This window comes from Schistocerca serialis, chromosome 5 (genome assembly GCF_023864345.2).
Source record: "Schistocerca serialis cubense isolate TAMUIC-IGC-003099 chromosome 5, iqSchSeri2.2, whole genome shotgun sequence".
In the NCBI taxonomy this organism is placed as follows: Eukaryota; Metazoa; Arthropoda; class Insecta; order Orthoptera; family Acrididae; genus Schistocerca; species Schistocerca serialis.
The window spans coordinates 577,896,022-577,921,298 of record NC_064642.1 but is presented as its reverse complement, the minus strand read 5'-3'; the positions used below and the strand labels follow the sequence as shown (position 1 = coordinate 577,921,298).

The following is a 25,277-nucleotide window of genomic DNA, read 5'->3' as shown; positions in this document are numbered from 1 at the left end:
TTGAAAGATCGGTGAGTCACGACAATGTGCTTATTTGATGTAGCCAACATAACCAGTATTTTAAGTAGTTCTTTACAATGAGCCAGGCTACTACTTCTTGTTATTATACTCATGGCCCTTTTCGTCAGTTTAAAAATGGTGTCCATATTTTACACTTTTGATCCCCAAAAAATTCTTCCCGTGGGTAAGAGCTGAGTGTACATAGGAGTAATATATCACCATAAGACATTGGGTGTTAATAGCTGATGATAGAACACTTAACTTGCTGATGACATTCTATTTGCCATTATCTTTGTGTGTTCGTTCCATGATCATTGAAAAACACTGTATGTTCCAAAAAACTTTGTATTTGTTACAAAATCCATAGAAATATCATGTATACAACGTGACAGAACTGTTTTCCCTCTTTATTCTGAAGTGCAAACTGTTTGTTTTCTTTTGTTCCCTGTTAAAGTATTACATATGACCCTTCTGTAATCATGCTTGAGGGTTTCATTTGTTTTTTGTAATAGGAATTCTGGTGCTTTATCAGTGACTGTGATGATGTTGTCTTCAGCAAAGAGAAGTTTTTCTCATTGTCTTATTCTATCTGGAGGGTCATTGATATACTCTGAGAACAGAATTGGGTCCTATATATTTCTCTAAGGAACACCTCTGTTTCTGTGATTCTTGTATGACAAATGTTTTACTAAAAATGAAACATCAGCATATTTGTGTACAATATCTCTACTGTTTGGACCCTGTTTTCTGGTAAGAATGGAACCACCCATGTGTAATGCAGCCTCTCATTTGCTGTTTCTCGTACACCTAGTGCTTCTAGCTTGTTTAGTGGTATTTTATGGCCAGTAGTGTCAAAAGTCTTAGAGAAGTCCAAGAATATGCCTATAACATAGTCATCCGCATCAAGAGTTTCAAGTGCAGTTTTTATGGGCTCTTTCATGACTGATATTGTACTTATCTCACTTCAGAAACCAAACTGTGTTTTGTTAAGAAGGTTTATTTAATATTAAAAAGGAAAATACTGCCTAATGTTCTGCAAAATTATATTTATTTGCTCATGAATAAGCATTTGGCTTCTCAGGCCACTTATAACTCGTTTCTTCAGATCAAATGTCAATAGGAAGAAAACAGGATGAATCAAATGAGGCATCGAGTAAGAACTTAGAATTGAGGTAGATCTTACTAGGAAGAAATGTAAAACTGGGGAATTTTTAGCATTGATCTTAAGGGTTTTTCACCACTTTGATGTGCATGGCAGAGGGTATGTCCCACTGTACCAGTTATTAGGGTTCCTTCCTGTTCCATTCACATATGGAGTGCGGGAAGAATGGTTGTTTGAATGCCTCTGTGTGTGTTGTAATTATTCTAATCATATCCTCACGAACGCTATGTGAACAATATATAGGGGATTGTAGAATATTTCTGCAATCATAATTTAAAGCAAGTTCGTGAAACCTTGTTCGTAGACTTTCTTGGGATAGTTTGTACAGAAGATACCTGTGTAAGTTGCACATAATGTATATCCGTGTCTGCAACATTCATTTATCACCTAATTATCACCTAAAGATGGCATGGAAGCTGAAAGCTGGCTTGTAAGCAACATTAGGAAGTGTTTTCCTTTTCAATATTACAGTGGAATCTCAATTTTACATTCACCAATTTTATGTTTCTCGCAATTCTAGATCATAAAGTTGTAGCCTCTATGAAAAACCCATAAGATCAATGCTAAAAATGCCCCCGTTTTACATTTCTTACTAGTAAGGTTTACCTTGATCCTAAGTTTTTACTCAGTGTCTCACTTGATTCATCCTATTTTCTTCCTATTGATGTTTGATGTCACTAAACGAGATATAAGTGGCACAAAAGACAGATGGTTCTCACCACGGGTGGTGCCGTTGTGGAGAGTCGGTACGTGAGAGAGGAAATCCTGACGTAATCCATAATCAGTGTTGCTAACACAACTTGCAACATTTAGCTTTACCGCACAGTTATGATACAGCTATTGCAAGGTTGCAGCAGTGATTGAAAAACAAGACAGTCAATTGAAGTGTTGCAGACCGATCCAATACATGGTGAAGGGGCCCAGCCACCACCTTTTCATGAGCCACTTATAACTCAGTCTCATCTTTTTGCATGCATTTCTGATGTACTGTATTCAGCAAAAATATCAACCATCAACCTTTCAAATTCAACTAGCAAGTCCCAAAGAATATGCTCAGTCGTAATCGAGGAAATGTCACCCATTTCCGACTAGTGAACCCTTACTGGCTGGCGACTTAGTAAGTTAGCCAATAGCCAGTGCAGTCACTGCATCACACTTATAAACGTAGAATGAGCTCAACTACTGGAGAGGGGGAGTGGCCCTTCAATGACGGGAGTCCAGGTAGGGGTGAAAGCATTTTATGAAGTGCTGAAGATATACTTTTTTGTTCAGGTGATGTGCTATGACAGAGATGGCACACGGAAATAGAACAAGGGTTTTGCGATATCACATTTTGCGATATCACCCACGTATATACTTTGCATCACACACCACACACTGTAGGTCGTAAAGATTGGCAGTAGTGATAGAGGGCACAAAGTGAAACTGTAGCACCTGAGCTTTCTTTCAAATTCACATTTTACACAGTGTACAGAAATTCATTCAGCTGACTTCTAATAAGATTGTAACATCAGTTGGGGAAGTGAACTCATTTTTTTATGTCTGTCATTCTCTCATCGAGCCTAAAATAGCACTTTAATGGTGGTGAGCATGTGAAGTGCAGATTGTAAGAAAAGCATTAAACAATAACAGAAATGGTGACAGATTTTGTCATTAAGCAGATGTCCACATTTTGTTTGTGGTTTAACCATTTAGCTGTGATGTTTTTGGTTTAATTCAACATGTTCATCAATTTTTGCTTTTTTTTTCTGGGTCAGCACAAAGGATGATCTCTCAAAAATACATGTTTTGAACATATAATTTGTAGTCATCGCATGTTGAAAAATAGCTTGATTACCTTGTACCCAGACAGCAATTTCAATTTTTTGGTGTATTTTTACTTGCTATTATACATCTGTGATTTTTTAAGAAATTCATTACCACAAATTATTATGTAAACATTGTATTGTACATTTAATTTCCTTCACTTAGACATATTTTATACAATGTATTGGAGAGGATTACAATTTTTAACAATAGATGCCAATTACATGTGTTTTTGCTCATATTTGGGTGGGGAGGGTGTTGTTATAATTTTCCTCAATTCTGCATTTTTCTCAATTTTGCATGTTTTAAGTCTGGGCCACATGAAAACATAAAGTAGGGGTTACACTGTATTATCGTATTCTACCAAGTACTGACAGAAAATTCAGTTAAAATTGTATTTATTCATAAATATTAGGAAGAGGATATATTTCTACTTGGCCAAAGCCTTTCTCAGCAAAGAAAACACACTCATTTGTAGAAGCAAGCACACCTCATGCATACATGACTGCTACCATTGGCAGTGCAGAAGTCACATTTTGGTTGGAACTACCAGTGGTAGCGGTCTGTATGTGTGATATATGAGTAGAGTTTTTTGGTTGTGTCTATTTGCATCTCAACAGGTCATCTTTACAGTGAGTAACAATCTATTCCTTTCTGAATATTTTTGATATTCCAAACTGGAGTTTTCACTGTATTTATTCATGTTACTCATAAGTCTATCCATCATGATGATTCATTTATTTTTGAGGATACAGTCCTGTAGTTTTCCATACTTTCTGTTTTCTTCAGTAAAAGCACAACCCATACATGCTTAAGGTACTCCAAAAAAATAGCTGTACTGAAGGACTCATTTATTACATTTTTTAATGGGGCTTGTATGCCACCTATGCATGCCTTCAGAACAGAGACTGAACCTCATCTATGTCTGTTGACTACTTACTTTTAAATTTTTGTATATTCTTCCTAACTTTTAGCAATGCAAAATGTTAACAGTCAAGGCCATTCTTCTGTGTGCCAAACCAGTTGCTGTGGAAAAGCTGACTAGTCCACTGCCAACTCTTTCTGACTTATTCCATCAGCATTACTATTCTTCTTACTTGGATGATGTAACATTTTGTAATCGAATTCACTGAGCCATAATGTACATCTCATGAGGTGACTGTTGGAGTCTTTCAAATTGAGGAGCCACTTTAATATGGTGTGGTCAGTCACTATTGAGATCTATCTGTCATACAAATAACATTGAAAATAGGTTACTCCATAGATTACACTTAGTGATTCCTTTTCTGAAGTGTTATAATTTTTCCTTGCTTGACTCACCAGAGTTATAAAAAGTATGGAACCATTCGCCTCAATCCTCATTTCACCTTCCTCACCAAAAATCTTGGCATGAGAACATAGTTGCACATCTTGAACATAGAACAATACTTCTTTTATCCAGTCTCTCTTTGTAGTGAAGTCTTCATACTAAGAATCTCCCTCTCAGTGTCTCTGTCTGTGTTTGTCTCTTTCCCACTGTCTCCTTTTTCTCTCATTGGCACTCTCTCCTGTCTGTCTGTCCCAATGCCAGTATCTTGTTCCCTTTCTCTCACTCCACCTTATCACTGTCTCCTTCTCTGCCACTTTCACTGTCTCTCCATCCCCTTGCCATTGTCTTTGATCCATTCTTTTTCTCTCTCATTGTCACTGTCTTTCTTTCTCATGTATAGTCTGCTGTCTTTCTCTTCAATGGCCACTGTCTCCTCGATACTCATGTTCTTGGGGACAGTTTCCTTGGCCAATTTTTTTTTTGTGTTCACCAGTCGTGTGTGTGTGTGTGTGTGTGTGTGTGTGTGTGTGTGTGTGTGTGTGTGTGTGTGTGTGTGTGGGTGGGTGGTGAGTCCAGATCCCCCAAGCCTCTGTATGGTCTGCTTTAATCTCTGTTTTTCATTTCCACTGTCTTCTCTCTCTTTTGCTCCCACTGCTACTATCTCCATCCACCTCGCTTTCTATCCCGCTGCTACTATCTCCAGCCATTTCTCTTTTACTGCCATGTCTCTCACCGACCATCACTGTCTCCTCTCTTTGGCTCCCACTGCTGTCGTCTTTATCCATCTATCTTTTTGTTTCACTGCCACTTTCTCTCTCCCACCTTCATTGCTGCCTCTCTCTTTGACTGTCGCTATCTCTTTGCTACTCTAAACACAAAAAGTGCGAATATGTTCACATGACAAAATTTTTGTTGAGAGTGGTGTACTGAGGATTTAGGCACCTGGTTATCCACTTTTCTGTCAGAATATTTTCAAGAAGAGCATGTTTGCTTTTTTGTGCTCTGATGGGAGGATTTTTCAGCTGGTTCCCTTCTCTTCCCTGTTACAGCAGGGTGTGCTACTTATGAAAACAAATTCTGTAGGTCTGTGATGTTTTGATAATTTATTTATGTACTTCGAAACATGTACATACTTTGACATATCTAAACAAAAAATAAGTATGCATAATGCAAGGTTAAAACAAAATTGAATCCCATCAACACAAGTTCACTTTACATTAATTTACATAAAAAACGCACAATATTCTCAGACTATACCTACGGTACACCAAGAAATGTGGTGTTTGGTTAGCACGTAAGGAGAAATTCATTTGACACAGTAATTTTTTGTTGTTGCTTACGCTGCCAGGTGTGAATAATTTCCAGGTCAAAACAGCCTGTATAGGCATGAAGTGCACATTATACAAAGGAAGCATGCCGTAAAGTTTTATTGATGAAGAAATAGTGACTAAAAACATTGTTTGATGATCTTCGAATTCCAGCAATGACTGCAGAACCCTCGCCACATGTTCATTATGTCAGTTAAAATTCCATTTACACCTCAGGTTGGATATTAAATGTGTATTTTATGTGCATAAGTTTGGTAACTTTGAACCTCTGGATCTAGGTAACAGATAATGATATCAAAAAAGTTTCAAAGTTCCCCAAGAACGTCATCCTAACAGCATATGGTAAAAATTTTAAAGATTTGCCATGAATAGAAATTATAGAAGTGGCCATCCGCACAAATGGTACTTTTTGTACCCAAAAATCATGGTTGTTTGCTTGTGTCTTGATAAAGTGTAAAGATTTTGACTAACAGGAAAGTGGTGTTCCTAGATAAAGTCTAAAGAATATACAGTGGAAATTTGATCTGTTTTCTATGGTTTGTTATTTAGATAACTGCGACCCAAGGTGCAAAAATGACTAAAAACTGACTTTGTGGTTTTCCATATAATGTAATCTCTGGATCTTGGCAGTGAATAATGATACTGAAAAAGAAAAAAAGTTTCCATGTTCCCTGTGAACACCGTATTCCCATGAATAGAAATTATAGAAATGGCCATCCACCCAATTGGTACTTTTTATACACAAAAATCATGATTTTTCGGGGTTTTCTCAGCTGTGTAAGGCCCACTCTAGACCATATCTAATGCAGAAGAACCAACCAGTTTGCTCAGTTTGTGTAGCTGGAAGCGTATAGTGTTTAAATTTTGTCCCTGTATTGTAGGATAGCTACAATTTTCCTGTTATTTTGAAAGGTATACAAATGTCTATTAGGCTAAGGGCTATCCAAAACACTTGACTGCTTTTCTCTATGATCAGTAGAACCTGAGATATGACCCCCTGAAAAACTGCACTTTTTCGCGTGGCTTTTTGGAAACTGTTGGTATCATGCATTGTCCTGCATGACCGAATTAACTGATTTTGTATTACTGTACAAGATGTTATCATTTTGGAGGTTTGTTCATGAATAATCATTACACTAACTTTTTCAGGATGGATCCATTGTAATACATTGCAACATAATGCTGGTATTTTACATGGAATATTGCTTGGGGACAGTATTATGGAAATATTATGGAAATGGAAGAGGATGTAGATGAAGATGAAATGGGAGATACGATACTGTGTGAAGAGTTTGACAGAGCACTGAAAGACCTGAGTCGAAACAAGGCCCCGGGAGTAGACAACACTCCATTAGAATTAATGACGGCCTTGGGAGAGCCAGTCCTGACAAAACCCTACCATCTGATGAGCAAGATGTACGAGACAGGCGAAATACCCTTAGACTTCAAGAAGAGTATAATTCCAATCCCAAAGAAAGCAGGTGTTGACAGATGTGAAAATTACCGAACTATCAGTTTAATAAGTCACACCTGCAAAACACTAACATGAATTCTTTACAGACAAATGAAAAAACTGGTAGAAGCTGACCTCGAGGAAGATCAGTTTGGATTCCGTAGAAATATTGGAACACGAGAGACAATACTGACCTTACGACTTATCTTAGAAGAAAGATTAAGGAAAGGCAAACCTACGTTTCTAGCATTTGTAGACTTAGAGAAAGCTTTTGACAATGTTGACTGGAATACTCTCTTTCAAATTCTTAAGGTGGCAGGGGTAAAATACAGGGAGCGAAAGGCTATTTACAATTTGTACAGAAACCAGATGGCAGTTATAAGAGTCGAGGGGCATGAAAGGGAAGCAGTGGTTGGGAAGGGAGTGAGACAGGGTTGTAGCCTCTCCCCGATGTTATTCAATCTGTATATTGAGCAAGCAGTAAAGGAAACAAAAGAAAAATGTGGAGTAGGTATTAAAATCCATGGAGAAGAAATAAAATCTTTGAGGTTCGCCGATGACATTGTAATTCTGTCAGAGACAGCAAAGGTCTTGGAAGAGTAGTTGAACAGAATGGACAGTGTCTTGCAAGGAGGATATAAGATGAACATCAACAAAAGCAAAACGAGGATAATGGAATGTAGTCGAGTTAACTCGGGTGATGCTGAGGGAATTAGATTAGGAAATGAGACACTTAAAGTAGTAATGGAGTTTTGCTATTTGGGGAGCAAAATAACTGATGATGGTCGAAGTAGAGAGGATATAAAATGTAGACTGGCAATTGCAAGGAAATCGTTTCTGATGAAGAGAAATTTGTTAACATTGAGTATAGATTTAAGTGTCAGGAAGTCGTTCCTGAAAGTATTTGTATGGAGTGTAGCCATGTGTGGAAGTGAAACATGGACGATAAATAGTTTAAACAAGAAGGGAATAGAAGCTTTCGAAATTTGGTGCTACAGAAGAATGCTGAAGATTAGATGGATAGATCACATAACTAATGAGGAGGTATTGAATAGAATTGGGGAGAAGAGGAGTTTGTGGCACAACTTGACTAGAAGAAGGGACCGGTTGGTAGGACATGTTCTGAGGCATCAAGGGATCACCAATTTAGTACTGGAGGGCAGCGTGGAGGGTAAAAATTGTAGAGGGAGGCCAAGAGATGAATACACTAAGCAGATTCAGAAGGATGTAGGTTGCAGTAGGTACTTGGAGATGAAGAAGCTTGCACAAGATAGGGTAGTGTGGAGAGCTGCATCAAACCAGTCTCAGGACTGAAGACCAAAACAACAACAACAACAACATTGCTAAATTCTTGGAGGTCTCAAAACCCATGATGTATTGTCCCCATAGGAGACCGTCAGTGCCACCATAAATAGAGCTTCCAGTAGGTGCAGCCAGATGTGGTTTTCATGCACCAGACAGTATTACATACAGTGTTTTTATTTGAAACAAACCACTCGAAACACACATGAATACATTTGATTCTCACAAAGTTGACATGTTATGAGCTGGTGAAGAGTAAGTATTTTTCTCTTTGCCCCCTGATTGTGCTGATTAAACAGAAATCTGTCACTGTCCCAAGTCACAGTGACAGGGAAAGATGTCCAGTGGCAGCAGCACTGCTGTCTCTATTTAAGCCTTTGTATTTCCATGGAAACTATTCCATTTTGCTGTACTTTGTGCAGGTACTTGCTAGTGTCTGCTTGGTGACAGCCCTTGCTTAGTGGTTCCCCACATATTCTTTGCAAATGCCCAGATGCAGTTATAAGATACTACCTCCATTCTGAATATCCTTTTCTAGTTTGTAGGTCAGTTTTATCATCAATCTGTCCCACTCTTGTGAATGAGATTATCACTTCCTGTAATGTTCTTGGAAACTATTTTCTGAGTCATTGTGTAACTTAAATGGATAATCCCCTCAGAAATGCAACTAGAGCTCACTGCTCCACTTTGTGTTTTCTTGCATTATTGACACTGTCATTACCCTTAGGTTTTTTCATTTACTTATTAGATGTTAGCTGCTACTGTCTCTAGCATTTAACTCTGCCTCAGATGTCACTGATTTGATTTAATCAGGAACACAAAACAAGAGCGTTCCAAGTCCCCTGTTGCCCACTCCAAAACCAAGTTTGTTCTATGGTATCTTTACCCGTCATGCTAATAAAGCCAGCTGGTACTCTTGAAGGGTAGTATGAGTTCCTTTATTAGGCCTTTGTCAGACGCAGTATCTTCAGGAATTAATGACCCAAATATTTTGTGTCTTTTGGCCTCCAATGCTTTGCACTGGAAGACTAAATGTGGTGAGCTCCTATAGAGAGACTGTGTTCTTTAATCTAAGCTCTACCTCACATACCCCAGCACCAGCACCTTTGTCTATTTTCAACAATCAGATTTATGTCACTATTGTGTAGTCAGCCAGCATTTCCCCAACCATTCCTATATTTGTTACATTCATTACATTCATATGATATTCTGGATATCCTAAAGATTTCCATTTTTTTCCGTTTTTAACCTGCATGCCCCCGCCACTACCTCCATTGTAATCCAAGGATGTAACTGGGCATGTCCATCATCTTCTCCATCCCAGCAGTGTGTGTGCTGCTACTTCCCTCTGTTACGGATAGGCGGGCCATTCTCTGAATCTTCTCAAGCTTCTTAGCAGTCACCCTCTATTCTACTTTCCCCCCACAATTTATCATCGATCATATTACAGTTGTACATATCCACTACATGTTCCTGGGTCTTTGATCCCAGTTTATTCCACATGGCAGCAAGCTGGTGGTTGGAAGTTTTGTGAATAAACCTGCTGCACAGTAAGGGAGAAACTGCTGCCGGGAGACACCTTCTGGGGAGACAAGATGTAGACACAACCTTGTTCCAAAAACTCTACTTACCTAAAGGGGATGCATCAGGCCTTAGAGGAATTGGAGATAAGCCATGAATATAAAATCACCCAGAGCACTTATTTATATTAGTAATAGTATTTCATTCATGCCAGTAGCGAACATATTTTCTGGGGTCTTACTGACCATCAGGATACAGCAGTGTATGGAAGGGGGTTGAGAGAATTTGTAATGGCCTCAGCATACCTTTCTTACAAGGACAATGCTCCTCCTTACCAGGCAGTGAGAAGATTGATAAACAGCTATTTACTATTGAAAACAGTCTTGATCACAATTTATTTATCAAGGTGACCGGTTTCGACCACTACTGTGGTCATCTTCAGACCATTGAGTAGGAACCTCTTTCTGTTGGAGTAGTGGTTCTCCAACAGAAAGAGATTCCTACTCAATGGTCTGAAGATGACCTCAGTAGTGGTCGAAACTGGTCACCTTGATACATAAATCGTGATCAAGACTGTTTTTAATAGTAAATATTTGTAAGACATTGATCACTGCCACTCCCATAATGTGTTCAAAAGTAATTGATAAACAGCTGCCTGCAGCTGAATGAACACTGCTGATTGGCTGTGATTCCAATGCCCACAACGTGGTGTGGAAAAGCAGTGACATCGACAGCAGAGGTGAGTACCTGCTTGAATACTTACTGGAGAACAATCCAGAGATCTTGAAGAGGTAAGGAACACACCTTCAGGAATAGAAGAAGTGAGGAAGTAACTGTCATAACTTATGCATCCATTCTAGTGCACATGAAAGTACTTTTTACCTTGGAACTTATATTATTTATGTCGGGGGGGGGGGGGGGGGGGTACCATGTTAGTTTCACAGTTATTTCACTACCCCCAGAACTGGTAGAATTTTGTCAAAGAGCTTAAGCTTCCTGTCTGCTTCCTCATGAATAATACTGCAACTGTTTTTCTGGGCCTGACCCTTAGACCCTGTTTCTTTCACCAGTTTTGCACAATCTTCAGAACACATTGAGCCAGTATTTTAATGCTACCTACAGATTTTTCAAGTATTACTATGACTAAATTATCTGTGTATTGTAGACAAAAGTAAACTCTAGCATTTAATTCTTCAACTGGGCTCTATAATAGTGGGGACAAAACTCCACCTTGAAGTCACCCTCCGGTCATGTTGATCACCATTTCATGTCCCTTATGGTGGCTCCCAGATTTCGTCTATTCAGCATGATCTTACTCCTCCTACATGTAGTGGCCTTAAAGCCTTGCTCTTCTGCAGCTCCAATGATGGATTCACAGGCCGTATTCAAACAACCCCCTCAATATCCAGGAAGCTGCAGAGAGCAATTTCCTGAAAGTGTAGATCTTTTTCTACCTTTCCATCAAGCTGATGAAGTGCAGTTTCACATGATTTGCCTGGTTGATATGTGTGTTGATTTTCACATAGAGGAATCTCAGTTAACCTTCTTTTCCTAATGTACACATTAAAGAATTTTTCTGATCTCTTTAAAAGAAAGGAGGACAGACTGATTTGTCTCATAACCGTCACCATGGTGTGATTAGTTCTCCCTGGCCTCAGAAAGCAAACACCCTTCACTGTCCTCCAAGCAGTATGAATGACACTTGCTACTAGACTGGTTCCAAACAATCCTCTTCTGCTTATTGTAGGCTGAATTTTTTTTTAGTGTTCCCATTGCCTACTGGATTTTCTTGGATTCAACACATTCTTTGGCAAATTCCCAGTTCTTCTGTTGGTTGCTTGTAAACCAGTGTTTCACAGGGACTGAATCTTGGTCTAAATCATCTGCCAGGATGCACTGAGGGAAGTGAATCTTGAGAAGCATCTCTAGCTAGTCATGTGCTGTCCTTGTATACTCATTATCCTCCTTCCTTAGTGTGGAGTTGGTATTCTTGTGAGGATTTTGTGAAGTCTGGCCCTGACAGTTGCACCTTCCGTCTTATCACAGAATGTCTTCCAGGATGATTATTTCGATTGCGTGTATTGGGCAGGGGTCTTCTGATATTTTACCCCTAGTTCTTCCTTCTTGCAAAGTTGAACAGTCTTCTTATCTGTGTTCTTTACAAATCAGGTTCATTGTTCCACAAAGGCACATTCCTGTTTGTGATTGGACAATTTCCTAAGTCCATGGTCATGATGAAAAACGTAACTTTCTCTGCCATTTCCCTTACATCTATTGAATTTCTTATCGAAGTTTTAAGTTCAGATGGGTGTGAGTTTAGGTCTCTCCTATATGAATCCGAGTATGTTTTCTTAGGATTCCGCTAGACGATGATCTGTTTCACAACCATTTCAACCCCAAACTTAATATACATGTGGTCAGATAAGGATGGCTCCATTGCCACAAACCATTGTTTGATGTAACTACCCATTAAGATGGACTCATAAGTTATGATAGTTACTTCCTCACTTCTTCTATTCATGAAGGTGGGTTCCTTACCTCTTCAAGATCACTGGAATGTTCTCCAGTAAGTATTCAAGCAAATACTCACCTTTGCTGTTGGTGTCACTGCTTTCCCACTCCACATTATGGGCATTGGAATCACAGCCAACCAGCAGTATTCATTCAGCTGCAGGCAGCTGTTTACCAACCTTCTCTCTGCCTGGGAAGGAGGAGCCTTGTAAGAAGGGTGTGCTGAGGCCAATACAAATTCTCTCACACCCCCTTTCACACACTGCTTCATCCTAGACCCCAGAACAGATGTTCGCTATTGGCTTGAATGAAATTCTATTTTTAGTATAAATAAGTGCTCTAGGTGATTTTAGATTCATGGCTTATCTCCAATTCCTCTAAGGCCTGATGCACCCCCTTTTGCTAGGTAGGGTTTTTGGAACAAGGTTGTGTCTACATCCTGTCTGCCCAGAGGCGTCTCAAGGCAGCAGTTTCTCCCTTACTGTGCAGCACGTTTATTTGCAAAACTTCCAACCACCAGCTTGCTGCCATGTAACTTCTGGTATCCTTAATCATCTTGGCAGTAACTTTGGAAAACCCTAGGGACAATTTTAGGTCCTGTTCTTGCATTGCCTTTAGGGATTTCTCACTGGCTTCCACCATGAGGGGGCAACCTTCTGGTTAATTATCCTGCATTGATCTGTCGAGACTTTCTGGCTCTGAACCCCTACTTTCTCCAACAGCGTCTTTGGAGAAACATCCTGTTTCCTTTTCGTGCTGCGCTACTTGACCACAGTTCTTGCATAGTGGTTACCCACATATTCTTTGCAAATGCCCAGTGCAGTAATTACATACTACCTCCATCTGGAAGGTCCTTTTCTGCTCTGTAGGTTAGTTTTGTCATTGATCATTGCAAGTGTTGCAAATGAGATTGTCACCTCCTGTGAAGTTTTTGGTAACTCTCCTCTTGACTCTGTGTCCAACTCAAATGGATAATCTTTTCAGAAAGGCATCCAGAGTTCACTGCTTCACCTTGTGCATGCTTGATTTGTTGGCACTGTCGTTAACTTAGGTTTTTGCATTTACTTTACAGATGTTAGTTGCAAACGCCTCTAACTCCAACCTAGGTCTCATACTAACACTGTTGAATTTTTCCAGTAATTGTGGCTCGTGTTCTTTGACTAATAGTATGTTACTAAACAGTCCTGTAATTCAGCAAAATTGCCTGCATGCTGTAGCTGCTTGTGATGAGTAACAAACACACAGGTATTGCCATGTTTTCACTTTTGTTTGTGTGGTATCAACTGACAGTACCTCAATGATACAGAGAGTTCGTACCTTTACTCTTTTTATTATTTGTAATTGATCCAGGATTTTATATCATCACATTTGTTTCCATCTTTGAGTTTATTTTTTGTTACACATTTCAGTTAGTAGCTTCTAATGCACATTTAGGAACATTGCAACTTGTGTTTCCATATAAAAGAATATATTTAGGGGCTCTTAGTATCTGCTGCAAATGGAAAGTCTCAGCTCCACTTCAAGTTTCTGATGCAATAATTACTGATTTACATCTTTTCCTGCCTCATTGTTGTTCCTTTGATCCATGTGTGTGTGATATCTACTTTGACCGTGAATAATATAATTAGAATCAACTCTTTCATTTTATCAAATTTCTCTCCTTTTTTGTTCCAGTCATGGATGTTATGCACTAAACTACATACATCAAAAAAGTTTTGCATCACCCCGGTTCCCAGAACTCCTGAAGATAGATGTTGACTGTGGATATCGTATCACAGACACAGTCCCTTTGACTATTCAGAGATGTCACTAAACCCGCCCAAAGATGTAAACAAACTGTGCATGAGCAGTGCCTATTAGATGGAGGGGGTCTGACAGCCGATCAGTCATTCCACCAGGAAGAAGGTACACAGCTTGTGTTGTCTGTAGTTCAACCATGCCTGGACGGTCAATACCGTGGTTCAATCGCATCCACATTGTCAATTTGTGCCAGGAAGGGCTTTCATCAAGGGATGTGTCCAGGCATCTTGGAGTGAACGAAAGTGATGTTGTTCAGACACGGAGGAGATACAGAGAGACAGGAACTATTGATGACATGCCTCACTCAGGCCGCCCAAGGGCTATTACTGCACTGGATGACAGCTATGTACGGATTATGGCTCGGAGGAACCCTGACAGTAACGCCACCATGTTGAATAAATCTTTTTGTGCAGCCACAGGATGTTGTGTTACAAGTCAAACTGTGCGCATTATGCTGCATGATGTGCAACTTCACTCCCACCATCCATGTTGAGGTCCATTTTTGCAACCACAACACCATGCAGCACGGTACAGATGTGCCCAACAACATGCCAAATGGACCACTCAGGATTGGCACCAAGTTCTCTTCACCAATGAGTGTTGCATATGCCTTCAATCAGAAAATCGTCGGAGATGTGTTTGGAGGCAATCCAGTCAGGCTGTGAACGCCTTAGACACACTGTCCAGCGAGTGCAGCAAGGCGGAGGTTCCTTGCTGTATTGGGGTGGCATTATGTGGTGCTGACGTATGCCACTGGTGGTCATGGAAGGCGCCATAATGGCTGTATGATACATGAGTGCCATCCTCCAACCAATAGTGGAACCATATTTGCAGCATATTGGTGAGGCATTCATCTTCATGGATGACCATTCACACCCCCATCGGGTACATCTTGTGAATGACTTCCTTCAGGATAACGACATCGCTCGACCAGAGTGGCCAGTATGTTCTCCAGACATGAACCCTATTGAATATGCCTGGTATAGATTGAAAAGGGCTGTTTGTGGATGACGTGACCCACCAACCACTCTGAGGGATCTACGCCAAATCGCCATTGAGGAGTGGGAAAATCTGGATCAACAGTGCCTTGATGAACTTGTGGATAGTATGCCATGATGCGTACAGGCATGCATCAATGCAAGAGGACGTGCTACTGGGTGTTAGAGGTATCGGTGTGTACAGCAATCTGGACCAGCACCTCTGAAGGTCTCACTCTATGGTGGTACAACATGCAGTGTGTGGTTTTGATGAGCAATAAAAAGGGCGGAAATGATGTTTATGTTGATTTCTATTCCAATTTTCTGTACAGGTTCCAGAACTCTTTTAGCCGAGGTGATGCAAAACTTTTTTTGATGCATGTAGATTGTTGATACCCTCCTGTACACCACCAAGTTTCTTATCTCCAAACACTATATTTACATAGACGTTGCTTTTGATGCATAATTAGTATTCTAAGGTACTGGAATGAAACTTTTAATTCTTTGGCAATGTGGTAGCTGATGTTGACCTATCTGACAGATTAAAACTATTTAACAGATTTTCATTTTTCCAGTCTCTGCAGTTTTGTAACTGTCTTCCTTTTTGTTTACATTTTAAATACTTCTTGTAACTCTATTTCGTTTAGGGCATTTACTTATTTATTAAAACAGTAATTATTATATTTGCATTGTATTTCAGCACTCACCTGTCTGCAGGAATATGTAATAAGCTGATTATCTTAACTTGTGAAAGCGATTTTTTTCCTTTCTAGCTAAGTGAAATACACAATTAGCACCACTTTTAATTTTTTTCTGTAATTAGTATGTTTTGTTTAATGAATGTGTATAAGTAAACAGGTTTTTTCATTTCTACATTTTAGTCTAATATTCAGTTTCCTTTTTATGTTACAGGTGGCAGTGCAAAACCAGCAGTTATTCGTGGTGGCGTACTTTTTCTTGCTGCAATGTTAACCTTAATATTTCTTGATCATGATGAAAATGAGCAAAATTCTGGACATAGTCATTTGTTTTCTGGCATTGGTTCTTGGCTTGGACTTGCAGATCATAAGGTATAAAAGTTTATCTGTTCTTATATGAATACATTATTTCTCTCTCCTCCCTCCTCATCTACTTCCCCCCACCTCCCACTTACCTCCCCCCACCTCTCTCTCTCTCTCTCTCTCTCTCTCTCTCTCTCTCTCTCTCTCTCTCTTATCACATTTCCTTCCTTTCAGTTTCACACAAATTCCAAAATACCAGATACTGAAATACATGGTAATACTATTTTATATAGATTATGTGAAAGAACTTGGTTTCTTGCAGTTTTAATGCTTGTCAACTGCTGCACTTTATTGTGCAAGGACAAAATACAAATAAATTACAAGAATGAGCACTGATTGTCTCTTGGGAGAGCAGCAAGGGTCTCTTAACTTCAAAAATCAGTTCGTAGTCAAAAGAAGTCAATGGCAAAGTCACCAACAGTCCAAGTAGAGTTCACAAGTGCAGTCCGAATAGCTCAGTAGCATTGGCATAATTGACCTGGTGTGATAGATCTCGTAGGTTGGTAGCTTTGTTGCCATAATATCACAAGTGACCAGTACTGTGGTGGCATTCTTTTATCTGCAGTACAAGGCAGTTGTCCGTGCTCATTTGATGGAACACAGCCCATGAAACCTTCACCTTGTCCTGTGCAGCAACATGCTGCTTCCATATGAGTGACTGCTCCCAGCTGCATAGCTATCTCCAGTGTTGCAGTATCAATAATGCTGCCAGACACTTTTCCTACATCTACATCTGTACTCCAGAGACCACAGTGAAGTGGATGACAGTGGGTACTTTCCATTGCACCACTTATTAGGACTTTATCCTCATTCCATTTGCATATTGAGCCTGATTGCTTAAATGCCTCTGTGCTTAATATAAATTGGTCTTTGCAGTCCCTATGGAATGATAGATATAGAATTGTAGTATATTCCTAGTTGCTGAAACATTGTTTACCCATCTGCATTTGCTCATCTTTAATTCATTCAACAATAATGTGTCCAACTGTAGTTATGTTTTCCAGTCTGTCACTTTCCCCATTGATTTTGTATTTTGCATTGCTATTCTACATTTATCCCAGTTTTATTCTCTGTTTTAGCTCTATGTTTCTCCTCTCAGAGGTACATATGGAAGACTATTCTGGTATCTTTAACATGAGACTGGTTCATAATTTCCATCATTTTTGAACAATAGATAAGCTTATGGGTCTTTACGTGAGTGGTTTTTAATTGCTCCACCATTCTGTGCCATTGGTTCACCCACTGTTGGGAACTGTTTCTCAACCCAGTAAACAAGATGGAGCCCTGTCCCATCACCCGCTTACCTGTTCTCCAAAGGCCATGATCCTCTTTGCCAGGGAAACATTTAGCCCTTGTGTTCATCTCACTTATAGTGAGCAGATGTTGCCTCCTCTCCACTGTTACAAGATGAACATCAAAAAATTCCTCAATCATAAGGGTGTTAGACATTGATAGCATTTCTTGGTCTCTCCAGTACTTTCAGAAAAGTCTGATATACTCCTTGAAAGAAATTAGTTTCTTGAATTGACTGTTTTTTTTTTTTTATCTCATTTATTTTTATTTTATATGCTGTGACATTGTGTAGCCTTTTCAAGCAATTTATTAATACATTAAACACATATGTTTAAGGTTACAGTCATATAATATCATGGGCAGTTTGTGGTTAGCTTGGCTTTAGAGCTGTATATCCAGTTCTGTACAAACAATAGCACACATTCAAGCCTGATCAACTGTGCATTAATTCTGATATCATATGACTGAAAGACAAAACATACATGTTTAACGGGTTAAATATTTTGCTTGAAAAAGGCTGCAGAGCCGAAACATCATAGTATACAAAATAAAAATAAAATGGATGTAAAAAGCACCCAGTTCAGAAAACTTATTTCTTTCAAAAGGTTTATTGTGGCTGTGCACCCTGTTGCAATGAAAATATTAGAAGAATGGCAGGTATTAAAACATAGAAGTAGTTTAACGTGAATGTTACAGAATCACGTTATTCAATAAGATAGTGTTGAAGTTCAAGACTTGCAAATAATGGAACATAAATTTTTGTTTCAGTTGGGCGTCGTACTGCTTTCGAGTGTCCTGCCAATCCGTGCTGGTGCGGAAATGTTGAGCAAGCGTGCTTCGCAAGATGTTGGTGGTGAACAACGTCTTCATGCTCTGTCAACGCTGACAGAGGGTGTTGTGCTTCTCCCGTGGACAATTGTATCATTATTTCTGCAGGTAAATTATTGTAAAGTTATTTTTTATAAGAAATGTGATATTTGGCTTTCACTGTTGGTTATTCCTTGACTTTCTTGTTAACATTTTTTTCTTGACATACAGACACAAAAATGGTAAAATTAACTTATTTTGCTCAAAGTAAATTAGATCTGATTTGTCAGATAGCTTGCTTGGACTATTTCATGATACTTGTCACAAGGCTTAAAGCAAGGTGACTCTCATAGTTTGATTACACTTTTCCTATTACACATAGCTTCCTGATTGAATACTGATTGTATTGTACAGTTGTATTCTACCTCTTTTTGTTACTGCATTTCATTTGTGTCCCCAGTACAGTTGTATTCTACCTCTCTGTTTCGATTTGTGTTTCTAGTTTCCATTTGTGTTTATAGTCCCCATTTGTGTTTCTAGCCCATTCAGTCTCCTAGAAAGAACCCCGCTGGCATGTGTGGAAAAACATGAGGGTGGCGGGGGGGATGATAGTGTGTGTGACAGCAATGTGGGAGAGTATAGTTTTGGTCCAGGTAATGAGGCATGGCTGAAAATTGGTACAGTAGTGAATGTTCAGATCTTCTCAGAATTATGTACAGTGGTATTGTGTTGGTGATACTGTTATCTGCCAACTTGAAAATTTTGACAACTCTAGATTCTATTTCTCTTTTAACTTAAATCTTGCAAATACTTGTCAGAAATTAGTAAGTGTACTACATGAACTGAAGATCTGTTGTATCTTTAAAGCTGTTCATTGCAATGACATACGTAGACAACCGACTTATTATTTAATTGTCCAAAAGTGATATGCTGTTCTTTTGTAACCTAGATAAGAAATAACATTAATCTCCAAAATGCAGAAACCAATTTCTTCATGCTCTGTGACATACTGTGATAACATAACTACTTCATTCATGAAGTTTATGAAATTTTGGGCACTTTTTCATATAGCCTGCCTGTGCTTTACTGTCTCTTACAGAACAGAGTATTCTGGTGATCTGTGGGGTGATTTGCAGTATATTTGGTATAAACTTCACTTATTTGTTTTTGCAGAAAAACATAAATAAAAATCCCTCAAACACGCCTCTTTCATTCCCGGACACTTTCAGAGAAATTCGCACAATCACACTTACTTTATGAGAGTATTTAAATTGTGAACTTTGCTGTGGAAATCAGCACCTGCTGTGGTATAAATACAAAGTGCTTTATTCCCTAAAGTAGTCTAGTTTTATAGTATTACCCAAAGTGTTTAATAGTAGACTTCTAATTACATGTTACTAGATGGAGTATGAAACTGCAAGGAATTACGAACTGACATTGTTGTAGGGAAGTTGTTAGCAGAGAGTGTAAGAAACATTAGATAGAAATGACTGTATGACATTATTGGCCAGGAAACCCCTTCTGGGGTTGTTCAGCTGGGCGATGCAAGTCTTTCTATTTGACACCATTTCGGAGACTGGTGTGTCTGATGAGAATTAGTTGAAATTATTATAACATCACAAACACCCAGCCCCCGAGCAAAGAAAATCTCTGACCCAGCCTTGAATTGAGCACAGGACCCTGCAATGTAGACTTAGCAGTGCTAACCACTAGACCAGAAGCTGTTGACAAAATCATATACACTACTGGCCATTAAAATTGCTACACCACGAAGATGACGTGCTACAGACGTGAAATTTAACCAACAGGAAGAAGATGCTGTGATATGCAAATGATTAGCTTTTCAGAGCATTCTCACAAGGTTGGCGCCGGTGACGACACATACAACGTGCTGCCATGAAGAAAATTTCCAACCGATTTCTCATACACAAACAGCAGTTGACCAGTGTTGCCTGGTGAAACGTTGTTGAGAAGCCTCATGTAAGGAGGAGGAATGCGTACCATCACATTTCTGACTTTGATAAAGGTCGGATTGTAGCCTATCGCGATTGCGGTTTATCGTATCGCGACATTGCTGCTCGCATTGGTCGAGATCCAATGACTGTTAACAGAATATGGAATCAGTGGTTTCAGAAGGGTAATACAGAATTCTGTGCTGGATCCCAATGGCCTCGTATCACTAGCAGTCAAGATGACAGGCATCTTATCAGCATGGCTGTAACTGATCATGCAGCCACATCTTGATCCCTGAGTCAACAGATGGGGACGTTTGCAAGACAACAACCGTCTGCATGAACAGTTCGGCGACATTTGCAGGAGCATGGACTATCAGCTCAGAGACCATGGCTGCAGCTACCCTTGACGCTGCATCTCAGACAGGAACGCCTACGATGGTGTACTCAATGACGAACGTGGGTGCACGAATGGCAAAACGTCATTTTTTCACATGAATCCAGGTTCTGTTTCCAGCATCATGATGGTCGCATCTGTGTTTGGTGACATCGCGGTGAACGGACATTGGAAGTGTGTATTCGTCATCACCATATTGGCGTATTACCCAGCGTGATGGTATAGTGTGCGATTGGTTACACGTCTCAGTCACCTCTTGGTCACATTGACGGCTTTTGAACAGTGGAAATTACATTTCAGATGTGTTACGACCTGTGGCTCTACCCTTCATTCGATCCCTGCGAAACCCTACATTTCAACAGGATAATGCACAACCACATGTTGCAGGTCCTGTACGGGCCTTTCTGGATACAGAAAATGTTCGACTGCTGCCCTGGCCAGCACATTCTCCAGATCTTTCACCAAATGAAAGCATCTTGCCGAGCAACTGGCTCGTCACAATACGCCAGTCACTACTCTTGATGAACTGTGGTATCGTGTTGAAGCTGCATGGGCTGCTGTACCTGTACACGCCATCCAAGCTATGTTTGACTCAATGCCCAGGCGTATCAAGGCCGTTATTACGGCCAGAGATGGTTGTTCTGGGAACTGATTTCTCAGGACCTATGCACCCAAATTGTGTGAAAATGTAATCACATGTCAGTTCTAGTATAATATATTTGTCCAATGTATACCTGTTTATCATCTGCATTTCTTCTTGGTGTAGCAATTTTAATAGCCAGTAGTGTATTTCCTTGCATGGTGTAACTAAAGAATTGATAGCTTTTTTCAGATATTTGGTATTCAGTGCTGTTGCCACTACTGCCAGCCTGCTCCCCACAGGACCACTGGAGCTTACTTTGGCTGCAATATATCAGAGGAGGTCTCAAGAGGAAGACCACATGCCGGCTTGGAGGAGTAGAGCCTCAAAAATGTCAAAATCTGAGATGCAGAACGCACTGCAGAATGATTATGAACTATCTGTCAGTCTAAGAACAGTTATCAGCAGCAACAAGTAGCTAGTGGGTTTTGAGGATTTTTCATGAAGGGAAGCTTTGTATTGCTGTGTATCTTTATTTAAGTCTGAAACACTGCTGAATTGCAGATAACAGTTCCCTGATTACATCCCTACCAAAGAAAATGAAGTTAGAGTTCATAAATTTAAAGTTTCACATTATTATTATGATGTTGTTCCTGGGGTATTATATCTACAACAACACTTGTCAAATCAGTTGTTGGTGTAGTTGAGCATACATAAAAGTACACATGGTATCTGTCTCTGCTGAGAATGTTCTAACAAATTCCATCCTTCCATATAACTTCTATGAGGCAGCCCCAAAATCTTCTAGAAGCTAAAGTGATTTAGTAAGTGATATACTTACTCATAAAGTAAGTGATTGTCTATGTAATGGTTTCCGGGAGCAACAAAAATTTGCTTTTCAGTATTTCACACAAATAGTGCCTGAATTAAAAAAATTAAAATGCTGACACAATAGTATATGAAAGGTTCAACATTGTAAGGAAGTATTACAGTTATAAACTGTGTATATATATCTTGAGGTCGGGTAATTAACCACACACAAATACCCAGACTACGTTCATCCAATATTTGAGAATGGGAGCAGTTAATGACTTACAATGAACATTACATGTATTTCAAACCTTCGCGAAACTTGTTCTTGCTGACAACCCCCCACCCCTCCCCTCTCCCCACGTAATGATGAAAGAAAAAAAAGTTTATCACTTACTACATTTTTACTGTTCATTCAGTAAAATTGCTACAACAGTCATTATGTTTTAACTTGTTTCCTCTTCTTGTATACTTAACATCAGATATTTAACAGACTGACTCATTTGTAAAGTAATCAGAAGGTTGAGACTATTTTATACATGGATGCTCGATTCTTTAAAGAATCAGGGGTAACTATTACACCAAGGCGGATGACAAACACACATGGCATTGCTTTCTCTTTCTCAGAACCTGCTGTTTTGAAGTGCGGTATAGCTATCTGAATCTGGATATTGGTAGTGGTCTTTTGTGTAGTGGCACTGATGGATCCTCATACTCAACTTGTATTATCACATCTTCCTTGTAACTGCAACATCAAAATTAAGTTACCTATTGAGACATTGCGATCATTGGATCTTAATGTTGCTTATATTGGAAGCTCCTGCTATTCATCTGTACCTCAGGACTTTGATAGGGTTTCATGTAGATTATGGATGAGTCCTTGCTTTTCTGTTGTCAATATAGGATTATAATCCTCAATTTCATAGGTGACATCTGAAAGCGGCATAGTGTTTGGCATGGGTCAAAGTGGTGCATTAATATTTTGAGGACCTGGCCTGCCACACAGGTGTAACTGAAACATGTCTTTGGTGCCATGACATTCATGATTCTTATCTGGGCCTCTAAACTCTTTATGCTCTCCATCTGCCTTAATTTACAATTTTGACGATGAACTCTGTGTTATAATCATAAAGAATATCATGAGGTTAAAATAGGAAAAAAAGTATCTATTGTTGTTTCAGCTTATCAGCTGTGGAGCAAGCAAAATGCCATCAAACTTGAAGTTTTTGGCTTTGCTGTGTTGTATGCGGATGTCACAACAGGCACTACTGGGAACCGGCCTCTCTGTTGGGTATCATTATATATCGAGAACATATCTGCCGAGATCTTCTATAATGCTCTGTGAGGCCATTCACTTGCAAATGCTGGGCAGTTGTCATCCGGTGGATGATGTTCCTTTGTGAAATTACATCTGCCATCAGTCTTGACTGAAACACTTTTCTGTAATCAGAGATTATGACATGTGCTGGCCCATGCTTCAAAATTGCATATTTTGAAAGGGGGGGGGGCCTACAGATTTGACAGCCAGTACAGTCTTGGTCAAAGCCAGTCAGACTAGGTAGTCAGTGCGCTCTATAAACCATTTATTCCTATTTACTGATTTGGGAAACCTCCCTGAAAGGTCAGTTCCAGTCTGGTGAAATGGAGCAACTGTAGGAGAAAGTGGTACCAGGCATCCTGTGGGTAAATGAGGCACATGCTTCCATCATTGTCATTTCCAACAGTGGCTTACATAATGTCTGGCACATCAATAGAGACTGGGTCAGTGATACCTGAATCTGATTCTATCAAGGGTCTTCATGAATTCCAGATGACCTGAGTGATATGAAAAATACATCAGTTTCTCTGGCCATAAATGAACTGGAATGATGAACAATGAATTCTCTCCCATTTGGTCACAATTCTGTTGTACAACATTCCAGCTATTGATTTAAATTCTCCTTTGACAAATTCTTTATTTGCTGTTAGATTAGGGTAGATTAGATTAGTACTTGTTCCATAGATCATGAATAAGACACTTTGTAATAATGTGGAACATGACAGGTTAATAAAAGGTGTCCATACAAGATATTACATTACACAAAATATTATATGACACTTTTTTTGTTGTTGTTGTGGAGTTGGGGAATTTACCCACTTACTATAGCCAAAAGTTCACAAAAATTCATCTAATGAGTGGAAGGAGTTGCCATTAAGAAATTCTTTTAATTTCCTTTTAAATGCTATGTGGCTATCTGTCAGACTTTTGATGCTATTAGGTAAGTGACCAAAGACGTTTGTGTGAGCCAAAGTTAGATTTAACCTTTAGTAGTGAAGATCATCCAGTCTCATAGTGTTGTAGCCATCTACACTGATATTACTTTTGAATTCATTCGGATTGTTAATAACTAATTTCATAAGAATATATATATTGTGAGGCTACAGTGAAGATCTCTAGCTCTTTAAATAATTGTATGCAGGATGATCTTGGATGAGCAATTATTCTGATTACACGCTTTGTGCAATGAACACTCTTTTACTCAGTGATGAGTTACCCCAGAATATGGTGCCATACAAAAGCAGAGAATGAAAATAGGTGTGGTAAGCTAATTTGCTGGGATGTGTATCACCAAAATTTGCAATGACCCTAATAAATTTTATATGGTCTTCAGCAACACTGGATCTTCCCTTTGTTAAGATACAATGTTCATTATTTCAACAATAACTGGGATATAACCAGCACAGTAATGTTCTTCCAATGGATTCTGTGAAAGGCAGTCAGAACTCTTACTTTTTCATCTATTTTTGTATGCTATTGTGATATGATTCATATTCATGAAACTAAAAGCCCAACTTGTCAGTTGCAATTATGGACCCTTCAGGCTTTTCAGTCATAATAAAGTTGGTGATCAGTCACAAAGGTGAATACTCTGCTGTCATATAAATACGGTTAGAACTTACAACTATCCAAACAATAGTAAGGCATTCTATATCAGTCTTACAGTAATTCTTCTTGGGCTGAGTAATCTGGAGACATAAGCAATTAGTCTTTCAGGACCTTCCCGGGTTTGCTCAAGAACTCCACTTATCCCAAAACACTATCATCAGTGTGTAGCTCTGTATCAGCAGCAGCATTAAATAGGCCAGAACTGGTGAAGATGGTAACACCTCCTTAGGAATACAAAAAGATCTTGCCCATCTGCTGTTACCATTCACGATGATTTGTTGC

The 25,277-nt window shown here is 39.3% G+C and overlaps 1 protein-coding gene across 1 annotated transcript in view; it reads left to right on the top strand.

Moving 5' to 3' along the window:
* LOC126480793 (zinc transporter 5-like) overlaps positions 1–25,277 on the top strand; it is a 258,821-nt gene that overhangs the window by 140,286 nt on the left and 93,258 nt on the right. The window contains exons 4-5 of the mRNA XM_050104106.1: positions 16,082–16,239; positions 18,292–18,459. Coding sequence (XP_049960063.1) covers positions 16,082–16,239; positions 18,292–18,459 — 326 coding nt within the window. The remainder of the gene's footprint in view (positions 1–16,081; positions 16,240–18,291; positions 18,460–25,277) is intronic.